This window comes from Argentina silus, assembly GCF_951799395.1.
Source record: "Argentina silus genome assembly, chromosome: 18".
Taxonomy (NCBI): domain Eukaryota; kingdom Metazoa; phylum Chordata; class Actinopteri; order Argentiniformes; family Argentinidae; genus Argentina; species Argentina silus.
Genome location: NC_139672.1, coordinates 13,988,014 through 14,010,573, shown reverse-complemented (window position 1 = coordinate 14,010,573; position 22,560 = coordinate 13,988,014). Strand labels below are relative to the sequence as shown.

The following is a 22,560-nucleotide window of genomic DNA, read 5'->3' as shown; positions in this document are numbered from 1 at the left end:
GTTTCCTGTCAATGATTGTCCTCCATGGCTCAGTTAGTAGAGCATGGCGTTGTGGGTTCGACTTCCGCTGGGACCATATATACTAAAAAAGTATGCACTCACTGCAATGTAAGTCGCTTTGGATAACAGCGTCAGCTAAATGGCAATTGCATATAGCATATATTATTATTATATACAGTACCAGTCAAAAGTTTGGACACACCTTCTCATTCAATGGTTATTCTTTATTTTGATCATTTTCTACATTGTAGATTAATATTGAAGACACCAAAACTATGAAGGAACACATATGGAATTATGTAGTAAACAAACAACCAGAATATGTTTTATATTTTAGATTCTTCGAAGTAGCCACCTTTTGCTTTGATGACAGCTTTGCACACTCTTGGCAAGGTGTGTCCAAACCTTTGACTGGTACTGTATATCATATTATATGCAAATGACCTATTTTTCCCAGTTTTTCCAACCCGCTGAGATAAGAAAAGCATAGAGGAGCTTACAGTATGTATTTCAGTGGAGCTTAACTACACTGACCCAGGAGCATGTGTTGTACCAACAGTAAGACTGCACTATGAACTTCCTGTGATGTTGTAATGTACCTTTGTTTACGACTGAAACTGCAACCACCGGGCCAGAAAATCATGCTGTAGAATATTCCGAGTTGTCAGGTATTGTTCGCTGTGCTCAGCACTATTTGCTGAATCAAATTGGGGGACTGTAGCCTCGCACAGCCTACACATGTATTGCTCTGCTGTTCTTTTTTGTAAATTTATTAAATATTTGCTATTGTTTCTTATGTCCCATGCACCAACCTCACCAAGTCAATTTCCTGTATGTGCAATTATACATGGCCAAATGAAAGAATTCTGATTCTGATTCTGATTCTGATTCTGGAATGTTAACATTCAATGTCTGTCATTATTCATTCAAGTTCATGCATCAGTCATCACTTATTCCTATGTACTTACAAAGGTGACACAGTCCAAATCTTGATTTACTAAAAAGATAAGGCATTTATTGTGTAAAAGATTTTACAAACATAGAAACACAGAAAAGCTTAGGAGAATCTAGTCAAATCCCTTTCTATCATCACTAGTTGTGTATGCAATTCATTTTTGCATTTTCTATACTCCACAACCCCCCATGACATCACAGTATTTAGCAAATGTGTTTTATATAAAAAAGAATAGCAAATATATTAATGGCATAGTTCACCTGATTGTAATTGAATGTAGTATCACCGTAGTTGAGTGTATTTGCACAAATAGAAAGACAAACTTGGTCGTAAAAAGGTATACAAGGTGTTGTGTAAGATACAGGTACGGTGTTCTACTAAATGCATCAGCTAAACAGATGTTGTGTAATCGTAAAGGTACACTCTGGGATATGGTGTCACGCTCGTGAAAACAGAGCAATTACATTCTTCAAATATAGTGTAGTGAACAAGAGCGAACAGTTTTACTGCCTTTCACTTTCTTTCTTTCCATGTCCCTTGGTTTCTTCTTGGTACCATTTTCAAGAGTTAACACCTGGATGAGAACCAACGATATTCTAATTCCACCGGGAGACGCTCAAAATTGCACAACAAAACCTTTGCCGCAACATGTTCTATTCTCTAGTCTGTCTCCGTTTTTGAAGGTTTCTGGCAGCAAATGTCACCTCGCTCGTTTTTGCTATGACGTCACATCCCAGAGTGCCCCTTTAACGTTGTCAACATCATTTGTCGCAGTGTTTCAATGTTTCGTAGTGCTGGTGTTGAATAAGGACATGCCCCTTGATCAGGTGTTCAGATACATACAAACCTCAGTTAGTGGTATCACTTTAAACAAGAGGGGGGCACAGGAAGAAGGAATGGTCTCACTGAGGAATCGGAAAGATGAGTCTCTTCCTCAGGAACCACTCGAAACCTGATGCTTGCTTGACAACCTTGCAATTCATTGTGGCTTCCTTCTTACTTACAGCTTTATTTACCTCTGTAAGGATCTCAAAGACTTCCTCATTCCTGGAGGAAACAGACAGACAGACAGACAGACAGACAGACAGACAGACAGACAGACAGGCACGCATGAACGCGCGCACACGCACACACACACACACACACACACACACACACACACACACACACACACAATTTATTTCAGGGTCTCAATTAATGATTTAAAAAAAAATGTTTGTGTCTCACAATATTAGGCTTTACCTGAGGCAGCCTTTTTCCAGTAGACGACACAGAGTCTGGATGAACCAGGACCCTGTGAGTGGGTTTCTGAGGGAGACATGCTTATTAACAGTGGCCCTCAGAACCAGTAAGTCTGTTTCGGCAGGGATGTTGGGGTATTCCAAGGTGGTGTCCTCCTCCAGCTCAGGTTCAGGTTCCCCGTCGGCCTCGACTGCCACTCCGGCCATCCTCCCCCTCCCTCGACACGCCTGGATGATGAACACTTTGGGCTTGCCGGCGAGCTGACGACAGTTGCTGCTGTTGAAGGTTGTGAAGATCTGATCGGTGGGGAGGACAATTCCATCAGTTCCACAGACGCCATCCTCCGTGCCGTGGCTCAGAAGGCAGCAAATGAAGGCGTCTCCATGCTGTGGAAGCTCCTTCAGCCCGGTGAACTCCTGTTGATCGGCGCGCCATTCCTGAGCACCATGGAACCTCAGCTTAGATAACTCTGGCTTAGAGAAGAGATTCAGCATAAGCTTCATATCCGCCTCACTCTTATCCTGGCACATCAAGACCTTGAACCCCAACAAGCTGAACACCTTCGCCAGTTCGACTGCAGGAGAGAAGAGAAAACACCAAACACTATCACATCAAACCTTAACTAAGGTGAAATACAGAGATGTGTTTCATTGAGAAGGTTACATACCAACATCAATGTTTGACCCATCTCTATTCTTCGTTGTAGGTGATTCAAAGCGCTGGTTGTTGATAATCACGCAGATGCCGCGTGGCATGCTGGTCATCTTGTAGAACTTCTGGAAATAGTGAAAAAGGTGTTATTTGAGGAGGTGGCTTTGATGACATACCGTATGTTCTAATCAATAACGTAGTGTCTGGTTAGGATCACACTGATTACAATCAAGTCCAAGCTTGTGTCTTTTGTTGTTTATAAACATTACACCAGGTGCCATCAGGGTTTTGCGATAGTAAAGGGGAATCACAGTCAGAGGCACAGTACTGGCAGGTAATTATACTGATCGGTGAGACTGGGTGTGTAAAGATGTCAGTCAATATTTAACGTTGATACTTCATGCTTGATACCTTTGCCCTGTTAAGTGTCTTGGAAAAGGGTTGTTTGACTTTTATTTTTGTTTGAACTGAAATCACGTCTGTGATAAGGTACAGTGTACGGTTCAGCAGAGGCTGGTAGAGGTAGAAATCGGAGGACGAGCTCCACCAGACTCTCCTGGGGTACAGTTGTAACAGTGTAGGTTTAAGGTTTGGGGTACCTCTTCATCATCTGCTGTGACAGCCTTAGGAGGGGTCATCACCTCACTACTGCTCGCCCCACCCTGGTCAGGGGCATCTGAAACACAGAGCAAATTGGATTTACAGACTCTAAGCAATTCATTGTGGTAGGTATCCTATGGTCTTGTTCTAATCATGTCCAGGTGCCATAAGTTAATTTAGGTTCTATTATGTAGGCCTATAGATGACTTTATATGGGCCTACTACCTCTTTTGAGACCTGCAACAATCGTCATACATTTATTTTTAAGCAATGTAATTATTAGTTGTGTGGATTTAGAATTGGGGAGGAAGTGCTTCCACATGGACGGGCACCAATATTTGTGATAGGATACTTATGGTCAATGTCCAATCAGATATGATTCTTATAATAGGTTTCTATGGTTCAGTAGGACTGTAGATTAGATTACTCTCTAATTACCTTGTTTGGGAACTGCTCCTTCCAATGTTGAAGCAAGCTTGTTAAGTTTCATCTTCTTCAGAATTGTCCGTGTGACATTCAGAGCACGCTCTTCGTAGATCTCCACAATCTTGCCTGCGATGTCCTCCCTCTCAGGATTCTCCAGATCAGCTTTTGCGATTGGGTCAAAGCCATCATCCTCCGGGGTCAGGTTCTTGAGGTGCCATACAAATTTATTCACTTCTTTATGTACCATGCCCTCCAGAGCTTTCAACAGCCGATTCGCCATGGCTATCACTGTGAATCACTGCAAACACAACATTATATCATTGGCAGGTGGAATAAGAGGGGTTCTGGATATCGAGGTGCTTGTGAGTCGAAGCGACCCGGACATTAGAGAAGGACATACACACCTCTACACACACAAACCCATGAGGAAGCAATTGTATAGGGTCATAGAATTTACATTTACATTTATGGCATTTAGCAGACACCTTTATCCAAAGCGACGTACAACAAATACATTTGTTTAAGTAAGTGAATCAACTATCCAACAGTCATCATAAGACAAAATAATCAATCCTCACACCAGGGGCCATTGGCAGTCGTAATTTTTATAATATTTTATTAGCAAGAGAGAACTAGTACAGGGGAGAAGAGGTCTCGGGGTTAGGGTTAGTATCGGTGGGGTAGTGAGGGTGAAGCGGTCTTTAGGAGGGACTGTTAAGATGTAGCTTGAAGAGATGGGTTTTCAATCTACGGCGGAAGATCGGAAGTGACTCTGCAGTCCTGACCGTTGTGGGAAGCTCATTCCACCAGCGGGGCGCCAGGACAGTGACCTGCCGTGACCGAGTAACGCGGCCACTGCATCCACGTAGAGGCGGCGGTGTCAGGCGGGCAGCCGAGGTGGAGGAGCGGAGTGATCTTGCAGGGGTTTGGGGGCTAACCATTGCTTGCAAGTAGGGAGGGGCTGTTCCCTTTGCCGCCCGGTAGGCAAGCACCAGGGTCTTGAATTTGATGCGAGCTGCTACCGGGAGCCAGTGGAGGGTGCGGAGGAGGGGCGTGACATGGGAGAATTTGGGGAGATTGAACACCAGACGAGCGCCAGCGTCCTGGATGAGCTGCAGAGGCCTGATGGAGGAGGCGGGGAGTCCAGCCAAGAGTGCATTGCAGTATTCATAGAATTTCGAGGGTACCCCTAAGCAATTGAATTAATCGATAAGTAATAGCCAATATTAACCACAGAGTTTAGTTTAGCTTAAATATCATTACGGAAAACCATCAGATCAGTGGGATAATTATCCGCTGCCAGCAATCGCCATTTCACTATTTAAACCCAGGCCGATAGGCTGGCCTGAATAACATAAAGTAAATCTATGTTTTTTATGTTATCAGGCTAAGATGTTATTTATTTTTATCAAGCCTATATAACCCAATGCATGCGCCAGATCCGGCGATATGTCGAACGCGTGCGTAAAATAGGCCTTTTCATTCCTTTACAAAAGATAGCGTGCATTATGTAGAGGACAACATAAAAACATGTAAATAACGGCTTTTAACCGGGTGTTTCATGATCTTTCTCACTTTTACAATTCGTTGTGTGTCTGTTAAGATCAGACTTGGAGAGCAAGTGCCTCTAACATACCCGATTGCTACCCATGTAATTACGCTTGACATTAACTGAACTCCTTCATTCACGATTTGCATATATCAGCATAGAACAATTGTGTTAAACAATGGTTTTCAATGTCTTACCTTGAAGTAAGAAGTAAGAAATGTTAATACCTTCGTCGTTCTACTTAATTTGGCTTAAACACGAACTTTAAGACAATGGGACTTTTTTTTCCTTTCACTTTCGCGAACGTGTTTTAACCAATCAACACGCAAGGGTCGGATAAAATGGATCAAAAATGTTATAAATAATAGAGTTTGAGTTAGTTATTAGATACATTATTTTAACTGAATTCACGATTTTCACATAGCACAATATTAAACAATGATTTACAATTTCTTACCATGAAGTAGAACAAGTAGTAGTACTGAAATATGAGTTTGAAGCCAATTTGGCCTTCGTTTTGCCTCTAACATACCCGATTGCTACCCATGTAATTACGCAAGACATTAACTGAACTCCTTCATTCACGATTTGCATATATCAGCCTAGAACAATTGTGTTAAACAATGGTTTTCAATGTCTTACCTTGAAGTAGGCTGAAATGTTAATACTTTCGTCGTTCTACTTTGGCTTAAACACGAACTTCAAGGCAATGGGACTTTCGCTCTCACGAATGCAACGTGATGCATGTTTTAACCAATCATCAGCCAAGGTTCCGATAAAACGGAAGCCCATTCCCGCCAAAACAATGTTATATAAGTATAAGTTAGTTATGAGATACGTTATATTAAGTTATTTCACGATTTTCACATCGCACAATTGTATTAAACAATGATTTACAATTGCTTACCTTGAGGCTACTTGAACACTTTCGTCGTTCAACTCAATGATGGCTGAAATAGGAATTCGCTTGTTTTTATAGTTTTGGATGGGTTACTTTCACTTTAGTACATTATGTAATGCAACGTGAGGCATACCTTATGTTTTAACCAATCATCACCCAAGGGTTGAGAAACGAGAACATTAGACAAAGAGTTTGCTCCTTGAAATGACTAAATTCACACCTTCCACGTAGGCAATTAATAACTTAACATAATAATAGGCTCTACGTGGGCAAGAATAAATAACCTTGCCTGACAACAACATGATAGAGCACCAAAGAAAGAATGGACGCAATAAACGATAAATAAGAGATGACAATCCAATTAGCTTCGAGATACCTGTCTAGAGATAGGAACACGTGAGAACAGTAATGGGGTATTTACTTAAAACACAATAACCTATAATCAAAAATATTACCTTTTCAAAAAAGATCAATAGGGCCTACTGATTTTTATTTTATACCTGTTTATTTGATATGCTGTAGGGAGCAAGATGATGCATCTCAAGTGATGCAATCCTGTCACCAGAATATCTAACAAATGAAATAAATAAATCCACGTGGAGGAGTGCAGAGCCCAGGAGAAGGGTCATGGGAGGCAGTATAACCTGCCACTGAAAGGAATTAATCTTAAAAACATGTAAATAACGGCTTTTAACCGGGTGTTTCATGATCTTTCTCACTTTTACAATTAGTTGTGTGTCTGTTAAGATCAGACTTGGAGAGGAAGTGCCTCTAACATACCCGATTGCTACCCATGTAATTACGCTTGACATTAACTGAACTCCTTCATTCACGATTTGCATATATCAGCCTAGAACAATTGTGTTAAACAATGGTTTTCAATGTCTTACCTTGAAGTAGGCTGAAATGTTAATACTTTCGTCGTTCTACTTTGGCTTAAACACGAACTTCAAGGCAATGCGACTTTCGCTCTCACGAATGCAACGTGATGCATGTTTTAACCAATCATCAGCCAAGGTTCGGATAAAACGGAAGCCCATTCCCGCCAAAACAATGTTATATACGTATAAGTTAGTTATGAGATACGTTATATTAAGTTATTTCACGATTTTCACATCGCACAATTGTATTAAACAATGATTTACAATTGCTTACCTTGAGGCTACTTGAACACTTTCGTCGTTCAACTCAATGATGGCTGAAATAGGAATTCGCTTGTTTTTATAGTTTTGGATGGGTTACTTTCACTTTAGTACATTATGTAATGCAACGTGAGGCATACCTTATGTTTTAACCAATCATCACCCAAGGGTTGATAAACGAGAACATTAGACAAAGAGTTTGCTCCTTGAAATGACTAAATTCACACCTTCCACGTAGGCAATTAATAACTTAACATAATAATAGGCTCCACGTGGGCAAGAATAAATAACCTTGCCTGACAACAACATGATAGAGCACCAAAGAAAGAATGGACGCAATAAACGATAAATAAGAGATGACAATCCAATTAGCTTCGAGATACCTGTCTAGAGATAGGAACACGTGAGAACAGTAATGGGGTATTTACTTAAAACACAATAACCTATAATCAAAAATATTACCTTTTCAAAAAAGATCAATAGGGCCTACTGATTTTTATTTTATAGCTGTTTATTTGATATGCTGTAGGGAGCAAGATGATGCATCTCAAGTGATGCAATCCTGTCACCAGAATATCTAACAAATTAAATAAATAAATCCACGTGGAGGAGTGCAGAGCCCAGGAGAAGGGTCATGGGAGGCAGTATAACCTGCCACTGAAAGGAATGAATCTTCTATGGCAACACTCACATGCACTAGACACACCCGTTTCCTGTCAATGATTGTCCTCCATGGCTCAGTTAGTAGAGCATGGCGTTGTGGGTTCGACTTCCGCTGGGACCATATATACTAAAAAAGTATGCACTCACTGCAATGTAAGTCGCTTTGGATAACAGCGTCAGCTAAATGGCAATTGCATATAGCATATATTATTATTATATACAGTACCAGTCAAAAGTTTGGACACACCTTCTCATTCAATGGTTATTCTTTATTTTGATCATTTTCTACATTGTAGATTAATATTGAAGACACCAAAACTATGAAGGAACACATATGGAATTATGTAGTAAACAAACAACCAGAATATGTTTTATATTTTAGATTCTTCGAAGTAGCCACCTTTTGCTTTGATGACAGCTTTGCACACTCTTGGCAAGGTGTGTCCAAACCTTTGACTGGTACTGTATATCATATTATATGCAAATGACCTATTTTTCCCAGTTTTTCCAACCCGCTGAGATAAGAAAAGCATAGAGGAGCTTACAGTATGTATTTCAGTGGAGCTTAACTACACTGACCCAGGAGCATGTGTTGTACCAACAGTAAGACTGCACTATGAACTTCCTGTGATGTTGTAATGTACCTTTGTTTACGACTGAAACTGCAACCACCGGGCCAGAAAATCATGCTGTAGAATATTCCGAGTTGTCAGGTATTGTTCGCTGTGCTCAGCACTATTTGCTGAATCAAATTGGGGGACTGTAGCCTCGCACAGCCTACACATGTATTGCTCTGCTGTTCTTTTTTGTAAATTTATTAAATATTTGCTATTGTTTCTTATGTCCCATGCACCAACCTCACCAAGTCAATTTCCTGTATGTGCAATTATACATGGCCAAATGAAAGAATTCTGATTCTGATTCTGATTCTGATTCTGGAATGTTAACATTCAATGTCTGTCATTATTCATTCAAGTTCATGCATCAGTCATCACTTATTCCTATGTACTTACAAAGGTGACACAGTCCAAATCTTGATTTACTAAAAAGATAAGGCATTTATTGTGTAAAAGATTTTACAAACATAGAAACACAGAAAAGCTTAGGAGAATCTAGTCAAATCCCTTTCTATCATCACTAGTTGTGTATGCAATTCATTTTTGCATTTTCTATACTCCACAACCCCCCATGACATCACAGTATTTAGCAAATGTGTTTTATATAAAAAAGAATAGCAAATATATTAATGGCATAGTTCACCTGATTGTAATTGAATGTAGTATCACCGTAGTTGAGTGTATTTGCACAAATAGAAAGACAAACTTGGTCGTAAAAAGGTATACAAGGTGTTGTGTAAGATACAGGTACGGTGTTCTACTAAATGCATCAACTAAACAGATGTTGTGTAATCGTAAAGGTACACTCTGGGATATGGTGTCACGCTCGTGAAAACAGAGCAATTACATTCCTCAAATATAGTGTAGTGAACAAGAGCGAACAGTTTTACTGCCTTTCACTTTCTTTCTTTCCATGTCCCTTGGTTTCTTCTTGGTACCATTTTCAAGAGTTAACACCTGGATGAGAACCAACGATATTCTAATTCCACCGGGAGACGCTCAAAATTGCACAACAAAACCTTTGCCGCAACATGTTCTATTCTCTAGTCTGTCTCCGTTTTTGAAGGTTTCTGGCAGCAAATGTCACCTCGCTCGTTTTTGCTATGACGTCACATCCCAGAGTGCCCCTTTAACGTTGTCAACATCATTTGTCGCAGTGTTTCAATGTTTCGTAGTGCTGGTGTTGAATAAGGACATGCCCCTTGATCAGGTGTTCAGATACATACAAACCTCAGTTAGTGGTATCACTTTAAACAAGAGGGGGGCACAGGAAGAAGGAATGGTCTCACTGAGGAATCGGAAAGATGAGTCTCTTCCTCAGGAACCACTCGAAACCTGATGCTTGCTTGACAACCTTGCAATTCATTGTGGTTTCCTTCTTACTTACAGCTTTATTTACCTCTGTAAGGATCTCAAAGACTTCCTCATTCCTGGAGGAAACAGACAAACAGACAGACAGACAGACAGACAGACAGACAGGCACACATGAACGTGCACACACACACACACACACACACACATACACACACACACACACACACACACACACACACACACAATTTATTTCAGGGTCTCAATTAATGATTTAAAAAAAATGTTTGTGTCTCACAATATTAGGCTTTACCTGAGGCAGCCTTTTTCCAGTAGACGACACAGAGTCTGGATGAACCAGGACCCTGTGACTGTGTTTCTGAGGGAGACATGCTTATTAACAGTGGCCCTCAGAACCAGTAAGTCTGTTTCGGCAGGGATGTTGGGGTATTCCAAGGTGGTGTCCTCCTCCAGCTCAGGTTCAGGTTCCCCGTCGGCCTCGACTGCCACTCCGGCCATCCTCCCCCTCCCTCGACACGCCTGGATGATGAACACTTTGGGCTTGCCGGCGAGCTGACGACAGTTGCTGCTGTTGAAGGTTGTGAAGATCTGATCGGTGGGGAGGACAATTCCATCAGTTCCACAGACGCCATCCTCCGTGCCGTGGCTCAGAAGGCAGCAAATGAAGGCGTCTCCATGCTGTGGAAGCTCCTTCAGCCCGGTGAACTCCCGTTGATCGGCGCGCCATTCCTGAGCACCATGGAACCTCAGCTGAGATAACTCTGGCTTAGAGAAGAGATTCAGCATAAGCTTCATATCCGCCTCACTCTTATCCTGGCACATCAAGACCTTGAACCCCAACAAGCTGAACACCTTCGCCAGTTCGACTGCAGGAGAGAAGAGAAAACACCAAACACTATCACATCAAACCTTAACTAAGGTGAAATACAGAGATGTGTTTCATTGAGAAGGTTACATACCAACATCAATGTTTGACCCATCTCTATTCTTCGTTGTAGGTGATTCAAAGCGCTGGTTGTTGATAATCACGCAGATGCCGCGTGGCATGCTGGTCATCTTGTAGAACTTCTGGAAATAGTGAAAAAGGTGTTATTTGAGGAGGTGGCTTTGATGACATACCGTATGTTCTAATCAATAACGTAGTGTCTGGTTAGGATCACACTGATTACAATCAAGTCCAAGCTTGTGTCTTTTGTTGTTTATAAACATTACACCAGGTGCCATCAGGGTTTTGCGATAGTAAAGGGGAATCACAGTCAGAGGCACAGTACTGGCAGGTAATTATACTGATCGGTGAGACTGGGTGTGTAAAGATGTCAGTCAATATTTAACGTTGATACTTCATGCTTGATACCTTTGCCCTGTTAAGTGTCTTGGAAAAGGGTTGTTTGACTTTTATTTTTGTTTGAACTGAAATCACGTCTGTGATAAGGTACAGTGAACGGTTCAGTAGAGGCTGGTAGAGGTAGAAATCGGAGGACGAGCTCCACCAGCCTCTCCTGGGGTACAGTTGTAACAGTGTAGGTTTAAGGTTTGGGGTACCTCTTCATCATCTGCTGTGACAGCCTTAGGAGGGGTCATCACCTCACTACTGCTCGCCCCACCCTGGTCAGGGGCATCTGAAACACAGAGCAAATTGGATTTACAGACTCTAAGCAATTCATTGTGGTAGGTATCCTATGGTCTTGTTCTAATCATGTCCAGGTGCCATAAGTTAATTTAGGTTCTATTATGTAGGCCTATAGATGACTTTATATGGGCCTACTACCTCTTTTGAGACCTGCAACAATCGTCATACATTTATTTTTAAGCAATGTAATTATTAGTTGTGTGGATTTAGAATTGGGGAGGAAGTGCTTCCACATGGACGGGCACCAATATTTGTGATAGGATACTTATGGTCAATGTCCAATCAGATATGATTCTTATAATAGGTTTCTATGGTTCAGTAGGACTGTAGATTAGATTACTCTCTAATTACCTTGTTTGGGAACTGCTCCTTCCAATGTTGAAGCAAGCTTGTTAAGTTTCATCTTCTTCAGAATTTTCCGTGTGACATTCAGAGCACGCTCTTCGTAGATCTCCACAATCTTGCCTGCGATGTCCTCCCTCTCAGGATTCTCCAGATCAGCTTTTGCGATTGGGTCAAAGCCATCATCCTCCGGGGTCAGGTTCTTGAGGTGCCATACAAATTTATTCACTTCTTTATGTACCATGCCCTCCAGAGCTTTCAACAGCCGATTCTCCATGGCTATCACTGTGAATCACTGCAAACACAACATTATATCATTGGCAGGTGGAATAAGAGGGGTTCTGGATATCGAGGTGCTTGTGAGTCGAAGCGACCCGGACATTAGAGAAGGACATACACACCTCTACACACACAAACCTATGAGGAAGCAATTGTATAGAGTCATAGAATTTACATTTACATTTATGGCATTTAGCAGACACCTTTATCCAAAGCGACGTACAACGAATACATTTGTTTAAGTAAGTGAATCAACTATCCAACAGTCATCATAAGACAAAATAAGAAGAGGGAGAAGAGGTCTCGGGGTTAGGGTTAGTATCGGGGGGGTAGTGAGGGTGAAGCGGTCTTTAGGAGGGATGTAGCTTGAAGAAATGGGTTTTCAATCTACGGCGGAAGATCGGAAGTGACTCTGCAGTCCTGACCGTTGTGGGAAGCTCATTCCACCAGCGGGGCGCCAGGACAGTGACTTACCGTGACCGAGTAACGCGGCCACTGCATCCACGTAGAGGCGGCGGTGTCAGACGGGCAGCCGAGGTGGAGGAGCGGAGTGATCTTGCAGGGGTTTGGGGGCTAACCATTGCTTGCAAGTAGGGAGGGGCTGTTCCCTTTGCCGCCCGGTAGGCAAGCACCAGGGTCTTGAATTTGATGCGAGCTGCTACCGGGAGCCAGCTTAAATATCATTACGGAAAACCATCAGATCAGTGGGATAATTATCCGCTGCCAGCAATCGCCATTTCACTATTTAAACCCAGGCCGATAGGCTGGCCTGAATAACATAAAGTAAATCTATGTTTTTTATGTTATCAGGCTAAGATGTTATTTATTTTTATCAAGCCTATATATCCCAATGCATGCGCTAGATCCGGCGATATGTCGAACGCGTGCGTAAAATAGGCCTTTTCATTCCTTTACAAAAGATAGCGTGCATTATGTAGAGGACAACATAAAAACATGTAAATAACGGCTTTTAGCCGGGTGTTTCATGATCTTTCTCACTTTTACAATTAGTTGTGTGTCTGTTAAGATCAGACTTGGAGAGGAAGTGCCTCTAACATACCCGATTGCTACCCATGTAATTACGCTAGACATTAACTGAACTCCTTCATTCACGATTTGCATATATCAGCCTAGAACAATTGTGTTAAACAATGGTTTTCAATGTCTTACCTTGAAGTAGGCTGAAATGTTAATACTTTCGTCGTTCTACTTTGGCTTAAACACGAACTTAAAGACGATGCGACTTTCGCTCTCACGAATGCAACGTGATGCATGTTTTAACCAATCATCAGCCAAGGTTCGGATAAAACGGAAGCCCATTCCCGCCAAAACAATGTTATATAAGTATAAGTTAATTATGAGATACGTTATATTAACTTATTTCACGATTTTCACATCGCACAATTGTATTAAACAATGATTTACAATTGCTTACCTTGAGGCTACTTGAACACTTTCGTCGTTCAACTCAATGATGGCTGAAATAGGAATTCGCTTGTTTTTATAGTTTTGGATGGGTTACTTTCACTTTAGTACATTATGTAATGCAACGTGAGGCATACCTTATGTTTTAACCAATCATCACCCAAGGGTTGATAAACGAGAACATTAGACAAAGAGTTTGCTCCTTGAAATGACTAAATTCACACCTTCCACGTAGGCAATTAATAACTTAACATAATAATAGGCTCTACGTGGGCAAGAATAAATAACCTTGCCTGACAACAACATGATAGAGCACCAAAGAAAGAATGGACGCAATAAACGATAAATAAGAGATGACAATCCAATTAGCTTCGAGATACCTGTCTAGAGATAGGAACACGTGAGAACAGTAATGGGGTATTTACTTAAAACACAATAACCTATAATCAAAAATATTACCTTTTCAAAAAAGATCAATAGGGCCTACTGATTTTTATTTTATAGCTGTTTATTTGATATGCTGTAGGGAGCAAGATGATGCATCTCAAGTGATGCAATCCTGTCACCAGAATATCTAACAAATGAAATAAATAAATCCACGTGGATTCAAGATTCAAGATTCTTTATTTGTCACGTGCATACAAGTATACAGTGAAATGCAAAAGTGACAGTGCCACAGAGTAGTGCACAATACAATAAGTTTTAAAATACAATAAAATAAAAATAGAAGTACTAAAAAATATACAGTATGGACAGTATAAACAGTATAAACAATATGAACAGTATAACCAGTAAGCATATAAGTAAGCAATATAAATAGCAGATGGATGATTATGTGTGTGCATATGTGTTAAGATGACAGTGCATGTGTGAGTGACTTGAGGGGGGCACTGGTGGGGTCATCGTTGACGATTCTGATGGCGTGGGGGAAGAAACTCAGCCTTAGCCTCTCTGTTCTTGCTGCATGACAGCGGATGCGTTTTCCTGACCGCAGCGGCTGGAACAGTCCAGGAGGAGTGCAGAGCCCAGGAGAAGGGTCATGGGAGGCAGTATAACCTGTCACTGAAAGGAATTAATCTTCTATGGCAACACTCACATGCACTAGACACACCTGTTTCCTGTCAATGATTGTCCTCCATGGCTCAGTTAGTAGAGCATGGCGTTGTGGGTTCGACTTCCGCTGAGACCATATTGTAACGAACGGTGGGGTAGAGTAGCTTGCCTTAAGCGGGTATCGAACTCGCAACCTTCCGCTTACAAACCGGCCGCGCTAGCCACAACACCAAGAGAGTTAACTCACTTGGCGGAGCTGCTAACGGGCCTTACACAGGGTCGTTACAATATATACAAAAAAAGTATGCACTCACTGCAATGTAAGTCGCTTTGGATAACAGCGTCAGCTAAATGGCAATTGCATATCGCATATATTATTATTATATACAGTACCAGTCAAAAGTTGTTCGCTGTGCTCAGCACTATTTGCCGAATCAAATTGGGGGCCTGTAGCCTCGTACAGCCTACACATGTATTGCTCTGCTGTTCTTTTTTGTAAATTTGTAAAATATTTGCTATTGTTTCTTATGTCCCATGCACCAACCTCACCAAGTCAATTTCCTGTATGTGCAAATATACATGGCCAAATGAAAGAATTCTGATTCTGATTCTGATTCTGATTCTGATTCTGATTCTGGAATGTTAACATTCAATGTCTGTCATTATTCATTCAAGTTCATGCATCAGTCATCACTTATTCCTATGTACTTACAAAGGTAACACAGTCCAAATCTTGATTTACTAAAAAGATAAGGCATTTATTGTGTAAAAGATTTTACAAACATAGAAACACAGGAAAAGCTTAGGAGAATCTAGTCAAATCCCTTTCTATCATCGCTAGTCTCTTCCTCAGGAACCACTCGAAACCTAGTTGTGTGGATATAGAATTGGGGAGGAAGTGCTTCCACATGGAAGGACACCAATATTTGTAATAGGATACTTATGGTCAATGTCCAATCAGATACGATTCTTATAATAGGTTTCTATCCTTCAGTAGGACTGTAGATTAGATTACTCTCTAATTACGTTATATGGGAACTGCTTCTTCCAATGTTGAAGCAAGTCTATTCAGTCTCATCTTCCTCAGAATTGTCACTGTGACATTCAGCGCACGTTCTTCGTAGAATTCCACAATCTTGCCTGCGATGTCCTCCCTCTCAGGATTCTCCAGATCAGCTTTTGCGATTGGGTCAAAGCCATCATCCTCCGGGGTCAGGTTCTTGAGGTGCCATACAAATGTATTCACTTCTTTATGTACCATGCCCTCCAGAGCTTTCAACAGCTGATTCTCCATGGCTATCACTGTGAATCACTGCAAACACAACATTATATCATTGGCAGGTGGAATAAGAGGGGTTCTGGATATCGAGGAGCTTGTAAGTAAAAGCGACCCGGACATTAGAGAAGGACATACACACCTCTACACACACAAACCCATGAGGAAGCAATTGTATAGAGTCATAGAATTTCGAGGGTACCCCTAAGCAATTGAATTAGTTGGGAAAAGTAATTGATTAGCCAATATTAACCACAGAGTTTAGTTTATCTTAAATATCATTACAGAAAACCATCAGATCAGTGGGATAATTATCCGCCGCTAACAATCGCCATTTCACTATTTAAGCCCAGGCCGATAGGCTGGCCTGAATAAAATAAAGTAAATCTATGTTTTTTATGTTACCAGGCTAAGATATTATTGCTTCAAGGTTCAATGTGTTGTGCGTTCAGAGATGGTCTTCTGCATACCTTGGTTGTAACGAGTGGTTATTTGAGTTACTGTTGCCTTTCTATCATCTCGAACCAGTCTGGCCATTCTCCTCTGACCTCTGGCATCAACAAGGCATTTTCGCCCAGAGAACTGCCGCTCACTGGATATTTTCTCTTTTTCGGACCATTCTCTGTAAACCCTAGAGATGGTTGTGCGTGAAAATCCCAGTAGATCAGCAGTTTCTGAAATACTCAGACCAGCCCGTCTGGCACCAACAACCATGCCACGTTCAAAGTCACTTAAATCACCTTTCTTCCCCATTCTGATGCTCGGTTTTAACTTCAGCAGGTCGCCTTGACCATGTCTACATGCCTAAATGCATTGAGTTGCTGCCATGTGATTGGCTGATTAGATATTTGCGGTACCGAGCAGTTGAACAAGTATACCTAATAAAGTGGCCGGTGAGTATATAACCCAATGCATGCGCCAGATCCGGCGATATGTCGAACGCGTGCGTAAAATAGGCCTTTTCATTCCTTTACAAAAGATAGCGTGCATTATTAAGAGGACAATATAAAAACATGTAAATAACGGCTTTTAGCCGGGTGTTTCATGATCTTTCTCACTTTTACAATTAGTTGTGTGTCTGTTAAGATCAGACTTGGAGAGGAAGTGCCTCTAACATACCCGATTGCTACCCATGTAATTACGCTTGACATTAACTGAACTCCTTCATTCACGATTTGCATATATCAGCATAGAACAATTGTGTTAAACAATGGTTTTCAATGTCTTACCTTGAAGTAAGAAGTAAGAAATGTTAATACCTTCGTCGTTCTACTTAATTTGGCTTAAACACGAACTTCAAAACAATGGGACTTTTTTTTCCTTTCACTTTCGCGAACGTGTTTTAACCAATCAAGCAAGGGTCGGATAAAATGGATCAAAAACGTTATAAATAATAGAGTTTGAGTTAGTTATTAGATACATTATTTTAACTGAATTCACGATTTTCACATAGCACAATATTAAACAATGATTTACAATTTCTTACCATGAAGTAGAACAAGTAGTAGTACTGAAATATGAGCTTGAAGCCAATTTGGCCTTCGTTTTATAATCTTGGAAACCACCCACCCAATGGTTGGTCAACGAGAACACGTTTACCGAATTCCGTGAATTTATTTGAACACCTACTACGTAGAATTACAACGTTGGACTCTCTCAAGGATGATGAGGCCGCAAGCCAAAGAACCAAAGAACGCATGAACAGATCCAACAGATGCAGGTCTCTCAGACATCATTTGAGCACATTAGGATAAGCAATCAATAATAAATAAGTAATAGTGTTAGGGATAGGGTTAGTTACAACACTGTTTTAAATGTCGGTGCACTGTTGGTACTCATGTTGTACTTGATGACCTTTCAAATTACGTTCAACAGATTTCCTTGCCATTTAAGGAGAGATTCTTTATTTTCACAACATATTGTAACGACCCTGTGTAAGGCCCGTTAGCAGCTCCGCCAAGTGAGTTAGCTCTCTTGGTGTTGTGGCTAGCGCGGCCGGTTTGTAATCGGAAGGTTGCGAGTTCGATACCCGCTTAAGGCAAGCTACTCTGCCCCGCCGTTCGCTACAATATTTATCTAATTTTCCTGTTGGGAAATTGATGTCTTTTACTGGGATCTTTTGTGTGTAATATTCATGGTGTGTAATTGCATTGTTTCAGATGAATGCTCAAGATACAAGATACAAAACTTACAAAAAATAAGTAAACTATATGACTATCCATATTAAAATGTATTTATATTCTAGAAAAAAGCTTGGTCAGTCATCAAAGCCAAGATCCCACACATGACGGACAACCTTACACCACACAAGCGGACTTTTATTGTGACATTGTTGCTTCACGCAGGAAGTCCCTTGAACTACTCGACGGCGGAGGAGGGGTTAGACACGGAGCAGACTACCCTCATGCGGTCAATTAGCTAGCTAAGAGACTAGCAGGATTGGCTGACTTTATCATTTTGTATAATGTTTCAGCTTTGCCTTCCACGTGGATTTCGCCCGTGTATATCTCAAACGTTAAGTCTCCAGCTTGTCGCCCTCAGGAATGGGAGGGCCGCTACGTTCGCATCGAGAAGGCTGCCATTAAGGAGCCAAGAGCACTTGTATCATGCAGCCAGAAGGTCGTTTCTCAATGAGGCCAAAAAGGTAGATGTCAGACTGTGTTCTCTGAGCTAGATACTGAGACTTCAATGCAAGATTCAGATGCCTTATCAATAAGTTTGCATTTATGTCCCTAGCAAAGGCGTTAAATGTTTAGTGATAGCCTACTAGCTGTCAAGCGATCTGCGTTCGATTGTGCAACAATTGTTGTGCTCGGTCTGGCTAAGGCAAGTCAATCGAAAACATGCCAGAGAAACCAAACCAATGTCATGTATTATAAGGGCCGTAAGACGATGTTCTGATAGAACTAGACATGGCAGTTCGAAGTGTTTAAATAGTTGTTAATGTCGCTCTGTCTGTCTCTTTCTTTCTCTGTCTGTCTGTCTGCGAACAGGTCCAGTCGACCACCCTACAGCGGACAGTTCGCAGCTTTGCTTGTTCATCCACAGATCACACTGAGGATGGGAAATTGATCTACACAGGCAGCCTGGGAAAATCAGTCCTGGGTACAGTAGCCTATTACTTTGATCCAGTGGAGGTAGAAATCAGAGGACAAGTTTATTGTAGTGCATGGAATGAGGAATGGAACGTGTTTGATACCATTCCTCATTCTGTTCCATGCATTACAATGAGCCCGTCCTCTTGATTTCTACCTCCCCTGCTTTGATCATCATCATCATGAGCAGCATCAATGTTCAATAACGGATAACATGACAAAGTGACTGACAAAGATCAAGTTAGAGTTGAAACATTGTCCGTGTGGCCTTAACACTTTTATGGGAGCAGAAACCAGTGTTCCATCTATTTTCATGAAGTGACTTTTATGTACAGGCATTTACATGCTATTTGAGATGACCTGATGATCAACTGACTGACACAACAGCTTGTTTTTCCTGTTTGCCATAGGTCTTTTATTTTTGTTTATTTGTTGTCAGGGACCATGCACAAACAAGTATTACACCAGATTTAGCCACAATACATAGCTAATTTCAATCTTGCCTTGTAATTCAAGATAATACAACCCAATGTGGTTTCCAGGTGTGAAGCTGTTCTCCTACTCCAGCAGTGGGTTCAGCCTGTGTACGATGCCCTACATCCTGCTCAAGACCGGCATCGGGGTGAAGAGTCTCGCCCTGAAGCTCTCCTTCTGTAGCTTCATCGGTTTCTTCACCTTCCTGACGCCTGTCATCCTCCACCTCATCACCAAGGGTTACGTGGTTCGGCTGTACCACAACCATGACACGGACACCTACACGGCCGTGACCTACAACGTCTTCCTGATGGAGAAAAAGACTGTGTTTCACCAGAGGGACGTGAGAATACCGGGCGTCGCTCAGATGTTCACCACGTTCTACGCCGATAAGAAGTCGCTGCTGGTGAACCCCATGCTCTTCCCTCTACCTCAGGACTATGACCACCTCATGGGCTACGATCAGCCCTTTTCCTTCAATACGGATGACTTGGACAAACCTGATAGAAATTAATGGGGGAAATGTTGAGGAGGGATGGTCAGAACCTGACAATGTTCAGATAGAAATGTACTAAGTAGAATGAGTGTCAGTCATGTGAGGTTGTGTCAGCTCTATATTTTTGTAGTTCTATCTGCAACTTTGTGAACGTTTGACTTCACAGAATACATGCCTGGCCTCGACAGATGAGGTTACAACTTCCTGAACTGTTCGAGGAAGTTTTTCATTGTGTGTGTGAGTGAATGCGGCAAAATTGTTGAAATATGAACTATTGTCTAGTGTGCTCTATTAAAACCTTTGAGAGGTTTTGGTGACATCACCAATGACTAGTAAGATGCAATGTATAGACACAGTAGATGATTACAGTATGTCAATAAAGTTGGGTTCCTTCTGAATAATTTTTAATTCATATCATCACTTCATAAATCCTATATTTCAGTTCACCTTGACATGATTGTGGTTTGAGTCATAACTTCCCTTTTTCTGCTTCGAACAACACCTCTTATTTAGGAACACGTCTACCTCACCAAAGTTCTGTGGGCAAAATGAGAAATTGAAGAAGTCTTTGTTAAATTTTGAGGAAGTTATGATGCCCACATTTGCTTAGTTTGTGAACAGCATACTGTTGAGTTTGAAAGTATCGGTCCACTCCAGCTGTAATCTTAGTAATGTTTCGAAGTCTGGCAATTGTTGTGTTGAGTCTTTTGCCTGCTTTTGGGCAGAAAAGATTACTCTGCTCTTCAGAAAGTATAGAGGCCTGGTACACTTACAGTGGTGAGTGAAGCAATGTTTAATCTAAGGTCCAATTGAAGAAGAATCAAAACCAATAGTTTTATAATTCAATCATGCATATACATTTGCTGTGACTAGATGTGAAGCACCACAACTACTTATTCTGTAAATGTGTGTCCTTATTGATTTGTATATCACCTAAAATGTACTCAACATTGTTTTTTTTAGGAGGGATGTATGATCTTTCTGTGTCTGTTTCACCTTGTTTCAATGGAATGGAAAAAGGGACTGTGACCTACTTAGTAATTCCATGTGAGAACAATTCTTGTTTCTTCAGATTTTTACTCACTTGTGTGCAACACAGAACACCTCTGTGTGCAACTGATTGAATACCTGCCTTTACTTACCTAACCTGTAGTTAACACTCAACATGCTTTGTATTTTACCTTTCAGTGTTTGAACATAGCCACATTGGTTTCAAGGTAGTGGTCTGGTACAACAATCAGAAGTGGTTTCAACAAACCAGGACAGATATGTTATGCCCTGATCTGAAAATATGTACCATCCTCAAAGGAGGTATGTATCACAAATAAATAACTACAATTTAAATCTAACCATCCATCAGTCCTACAAGACTAATTGCCTATGCCAACTCTTACAGTATAACTAGCTAGCTTTATCTAACTCTTACAGTATAACTAGCTAGCATCGTTTATTCAAAGGCCCACATCTATCTATCTATCTATCTATCTATCTATCTATCTATCTGTCTATAATCTGTCAACAGGATATGTGATTTTATGTATGTGTAACAGCCCTTCCTACCTGGTTGCAGAATCGCTGCATGATACCATTCCCATTTCTACGTTACCATATCTGCTGCCAAAGGTGAGTCCTGTCATTATTGTTGAAAATATATATTTCTATCACCATTAATACTGTGTGAGATGCTCTGGCACTTTGGTACTGTGCTATATCTACTGGGGTGCCATTTTTATTTCCCTTGGTCTTGTTGTTTGTACAGTTTGTACTATGTGTGCTATATAAATAACGTTTTATTTGATTTGGTGTAAAGGACTATGTAGGCCAGTAAATGCTGTCCATTATTCCATTTTATTCCATTTTAATTTTATTCATGTGCATTTCATTCATTCACTGTTTCATTTCAGGGGAGGTATGACGTCTACCTTGAGCTATTGAATTTGAGTGGCATCCCGAATGTGGAAAATTTAAAAATCAACGTCACTGCTGATGTAAAATAGAGAACCAAATACACGAGAATGTAGCTTGATGTTGACTGTCGTTTTTATGTTTTGATGTGTTTGTGTGTGACTGAGGACTGAGTATAAAACATGTGCCTTAACAAAGATGTCATTGTTTGAAAGTACTAATAAAGATCCTCTATAGTTCTATATGTCTTATGTTCCAAAATCAGTATCACGTTATCAGTATCACCTACATATCTTCCGCCGTAGATTGAAGACCCATCTCTTCAGGCTACGGCTGTGCAGGGAAAACAATCTTCCTTTCTTTTAGCATTGTGACTGCCAACGGCCCCTGGTCCTAGCATAGATCAATTCTTCTCATGATGACTGATGGATAGATGATTCACTTACTTCGTCAAATGTATTTGTTGTAAGTCACTTTGGATAAAGGCGTCTGCTAAATGCCATAAAT

The 22,560-nt window shown here is 41.0% G+C and overlaps 3 protein-coding genes and 1 long non-coding RNA gene across 11 annotated transcripts; 2 read left to right on the top strand and 2 right to left on the bottom strand.

Moving 5' to 3' along the window:
- Positions 1–989: 989 nt before the first annotated feature.
- On the bottom strand, positions 990–6,396 carry LOC310819107 (caspase-3-like). Of its 4 annotated transcripts, none has more exons than XM_083690332.1 (6): positions 6,331–6,396; positions 3,887–4,172; positions 3,448–3,524; positions 2,865–2,973; positions 2,198–2,771; positions 990–2,002 (listed from the first exon to the last, which is right to left on the bottom strand). In XM_083690332.1, exons 2-6 carry the CDS (start codon positions 4,152–4,154, stop codon positions 1,858–1,860), a joined length of 1,173 nt encoding a protein of 390 aa, XP_083546458.1. In that variant the 5' UTR covers positions 4,155–4,172; positions 6,331–6,396; the 3' UTR covers positions 990–1,857. The 4 variants fall into 4 exon arrangements, with proteins under 4 accessions (XP_083546458.1, XP_083546457.1, XP_083546459.1 ...); XM_083690331.1 differs by lacking the exon at positions 6,331–6,396 and adding an exon at positions 6,066–6,216; XM_083690333.1 differs by lacking the exon at positions 6,331–6,396 and adding an exon at positions 5,881–5,942.
- A 2,767-nt stretch (positions 6,397–9,163) lies between these two features.
- On the bottom strand, positions 9,164–17,611 carry LOC310819059 (caspase-3-like). 3 transcript variants are annotated; one of them, XM_083690272.1, is made up of 6 exons: positions 17,570–17,611; positions 12,060–12,345; positions 11,621–11,697; positions 11,038–11,146; positions 10,371–10,944; positions 9,164–10,176 (listed from the first exon to the last, which is right to left on the bottom strand). In XM_083690272.1, exons 2-6 carry the CDS (start codon positions 12,325–12,327, stop codon positions 10,032–10,034), a joined length of 1,173 nt encoding a protein of 390 aa, XP_083546398.1. In that variant the 5' UTR covers positions 12,328–12,345; positions 17,570–17,611; the 3' UTR covers positions 9,164–10,031. The 3 variants fall into 3 exon arrangements, with proteins under 3 accessions (XP_083546398.1, XP_083546397.1, XP_083546396.1); XM_083690271.1 differs by lacking the exon at positions 17,570–17,611 and adding an exon at positions 13,765–13,840; XM_083690270.1 differs by lacking the exon at positions 17,570–17,611 and adding an exon at positions 13,500–13,675.
- An 849-nt stretch (positions 17,612–18,460) lies between these two features.
- Positions 18,461–20,684, top strand: tmem70 (transmembrane protein 70). The gene is made up of 3 exons (XM_083690567.1): positions 18,461–18,727; positions 19,077–19,188; positions 19,721–20,684. Exons 1-3 carry the CDS (start codon positions 18,548–18,550, stop codon positions 20,164–20,166), a joined length of 738 nt encoding a protein of 245 aa, XP_083546693.1. The 5' UTR covers positions 18,461–18,547; the 3' UTR covers positions 20,167–20,684.
- A 66-nt stretch (positions 20,685–20,750) lies between these two features.
- LOC310819324 lies at positions 20,751–22,359 on the top strand. 3 transcript variants are annotated; one of them, XR_014554762.1, is made up of 5 exons: positions 20,751–20,925; positions 21,112–21,195; positions 21,337–21,459; positions 21,719–21,771; positions 22,053–22,359. It is a non-coding gene; the product is annotated as an uncharacterized lncRNA (long non-coding RNA). The 3 variants fall into 3 exon arrangements; XR_014554763.1 differs by having other exon boundaries at positions 21,112–21,459; XR_014554764.1 differs by having other exon boundaries at positions 20,751–21,459.
- The last annotated feature ends 201 nt before the right edge of the window (positions 22,360–22,560 follow it).

Bases quoted from the DNA above. Each gene is read 5' to 3' on its own strand.
- LOC310819059 (XM_083690272.1), bottom strand. From the start codon at position 12,327: ATGGAGAATCGGCTGTTGAAAGCTCTGGAGGGCATGGTACATAAAGAA. The intron at 10,945-11,037 runs GTATGTAACCTT...TCTCTCCTGCAG, and splicing joins TGGGTCAAACATTGATGTTG to TCGAACTGGCGAAGGTGTTC. The intron at 10,177-10,370 runs GTAAAGCCTAAT...TGTTTCCTCCAG, and splicing joins CTGGAAAAAGGCTGCCTCAG to GAATGAGGAAGTCTTTGAGA.
- LOC310819107 (XM_083690332.1), bottom strand. From the start codon at position 4,154: ATGGCGAATCGGCTGTTGAAAGCTCTGGAGGGCATGGTACATAAAGAA. The intron at 2,772-2,864 runs GTATGTAACCTT...TCTCTCCTGCAG, and splicing joins TGGGTCAAACATTGATGTTG to TCGAACTGGCGAAGGTGTTC. The intron at 2,003-2,197 runs GTAAAGCCTAAT...TGTTTCCTCCAG, and splicing joins CTGGAAAAAGGCTGCCTCAG to GAATGAGGAAGTCTTTGAGA.
- tmem70 (XM_083690567.1), top strand. From the start codon at position 18,548: ATGTTTCAGCTTTGCCTTCCACGTGGATTTCGCCCGTGTATATCTCAA. The intron at 18,728-19,076 runs GTAGATGTCAGA...GTCTGCGAACAG, and splicing joins TTCTCAATGAGGCCAAAAAG to GTCCAGTCGACCACCCTACA. The intron at 19,189-19,720 runs GTACAGTAGCCT...TGTGGTTTCCAG, and splicing joins CCTGGGAAAATCAGTCCTGG to GTGTGAAGCTGTTCTCCTAC.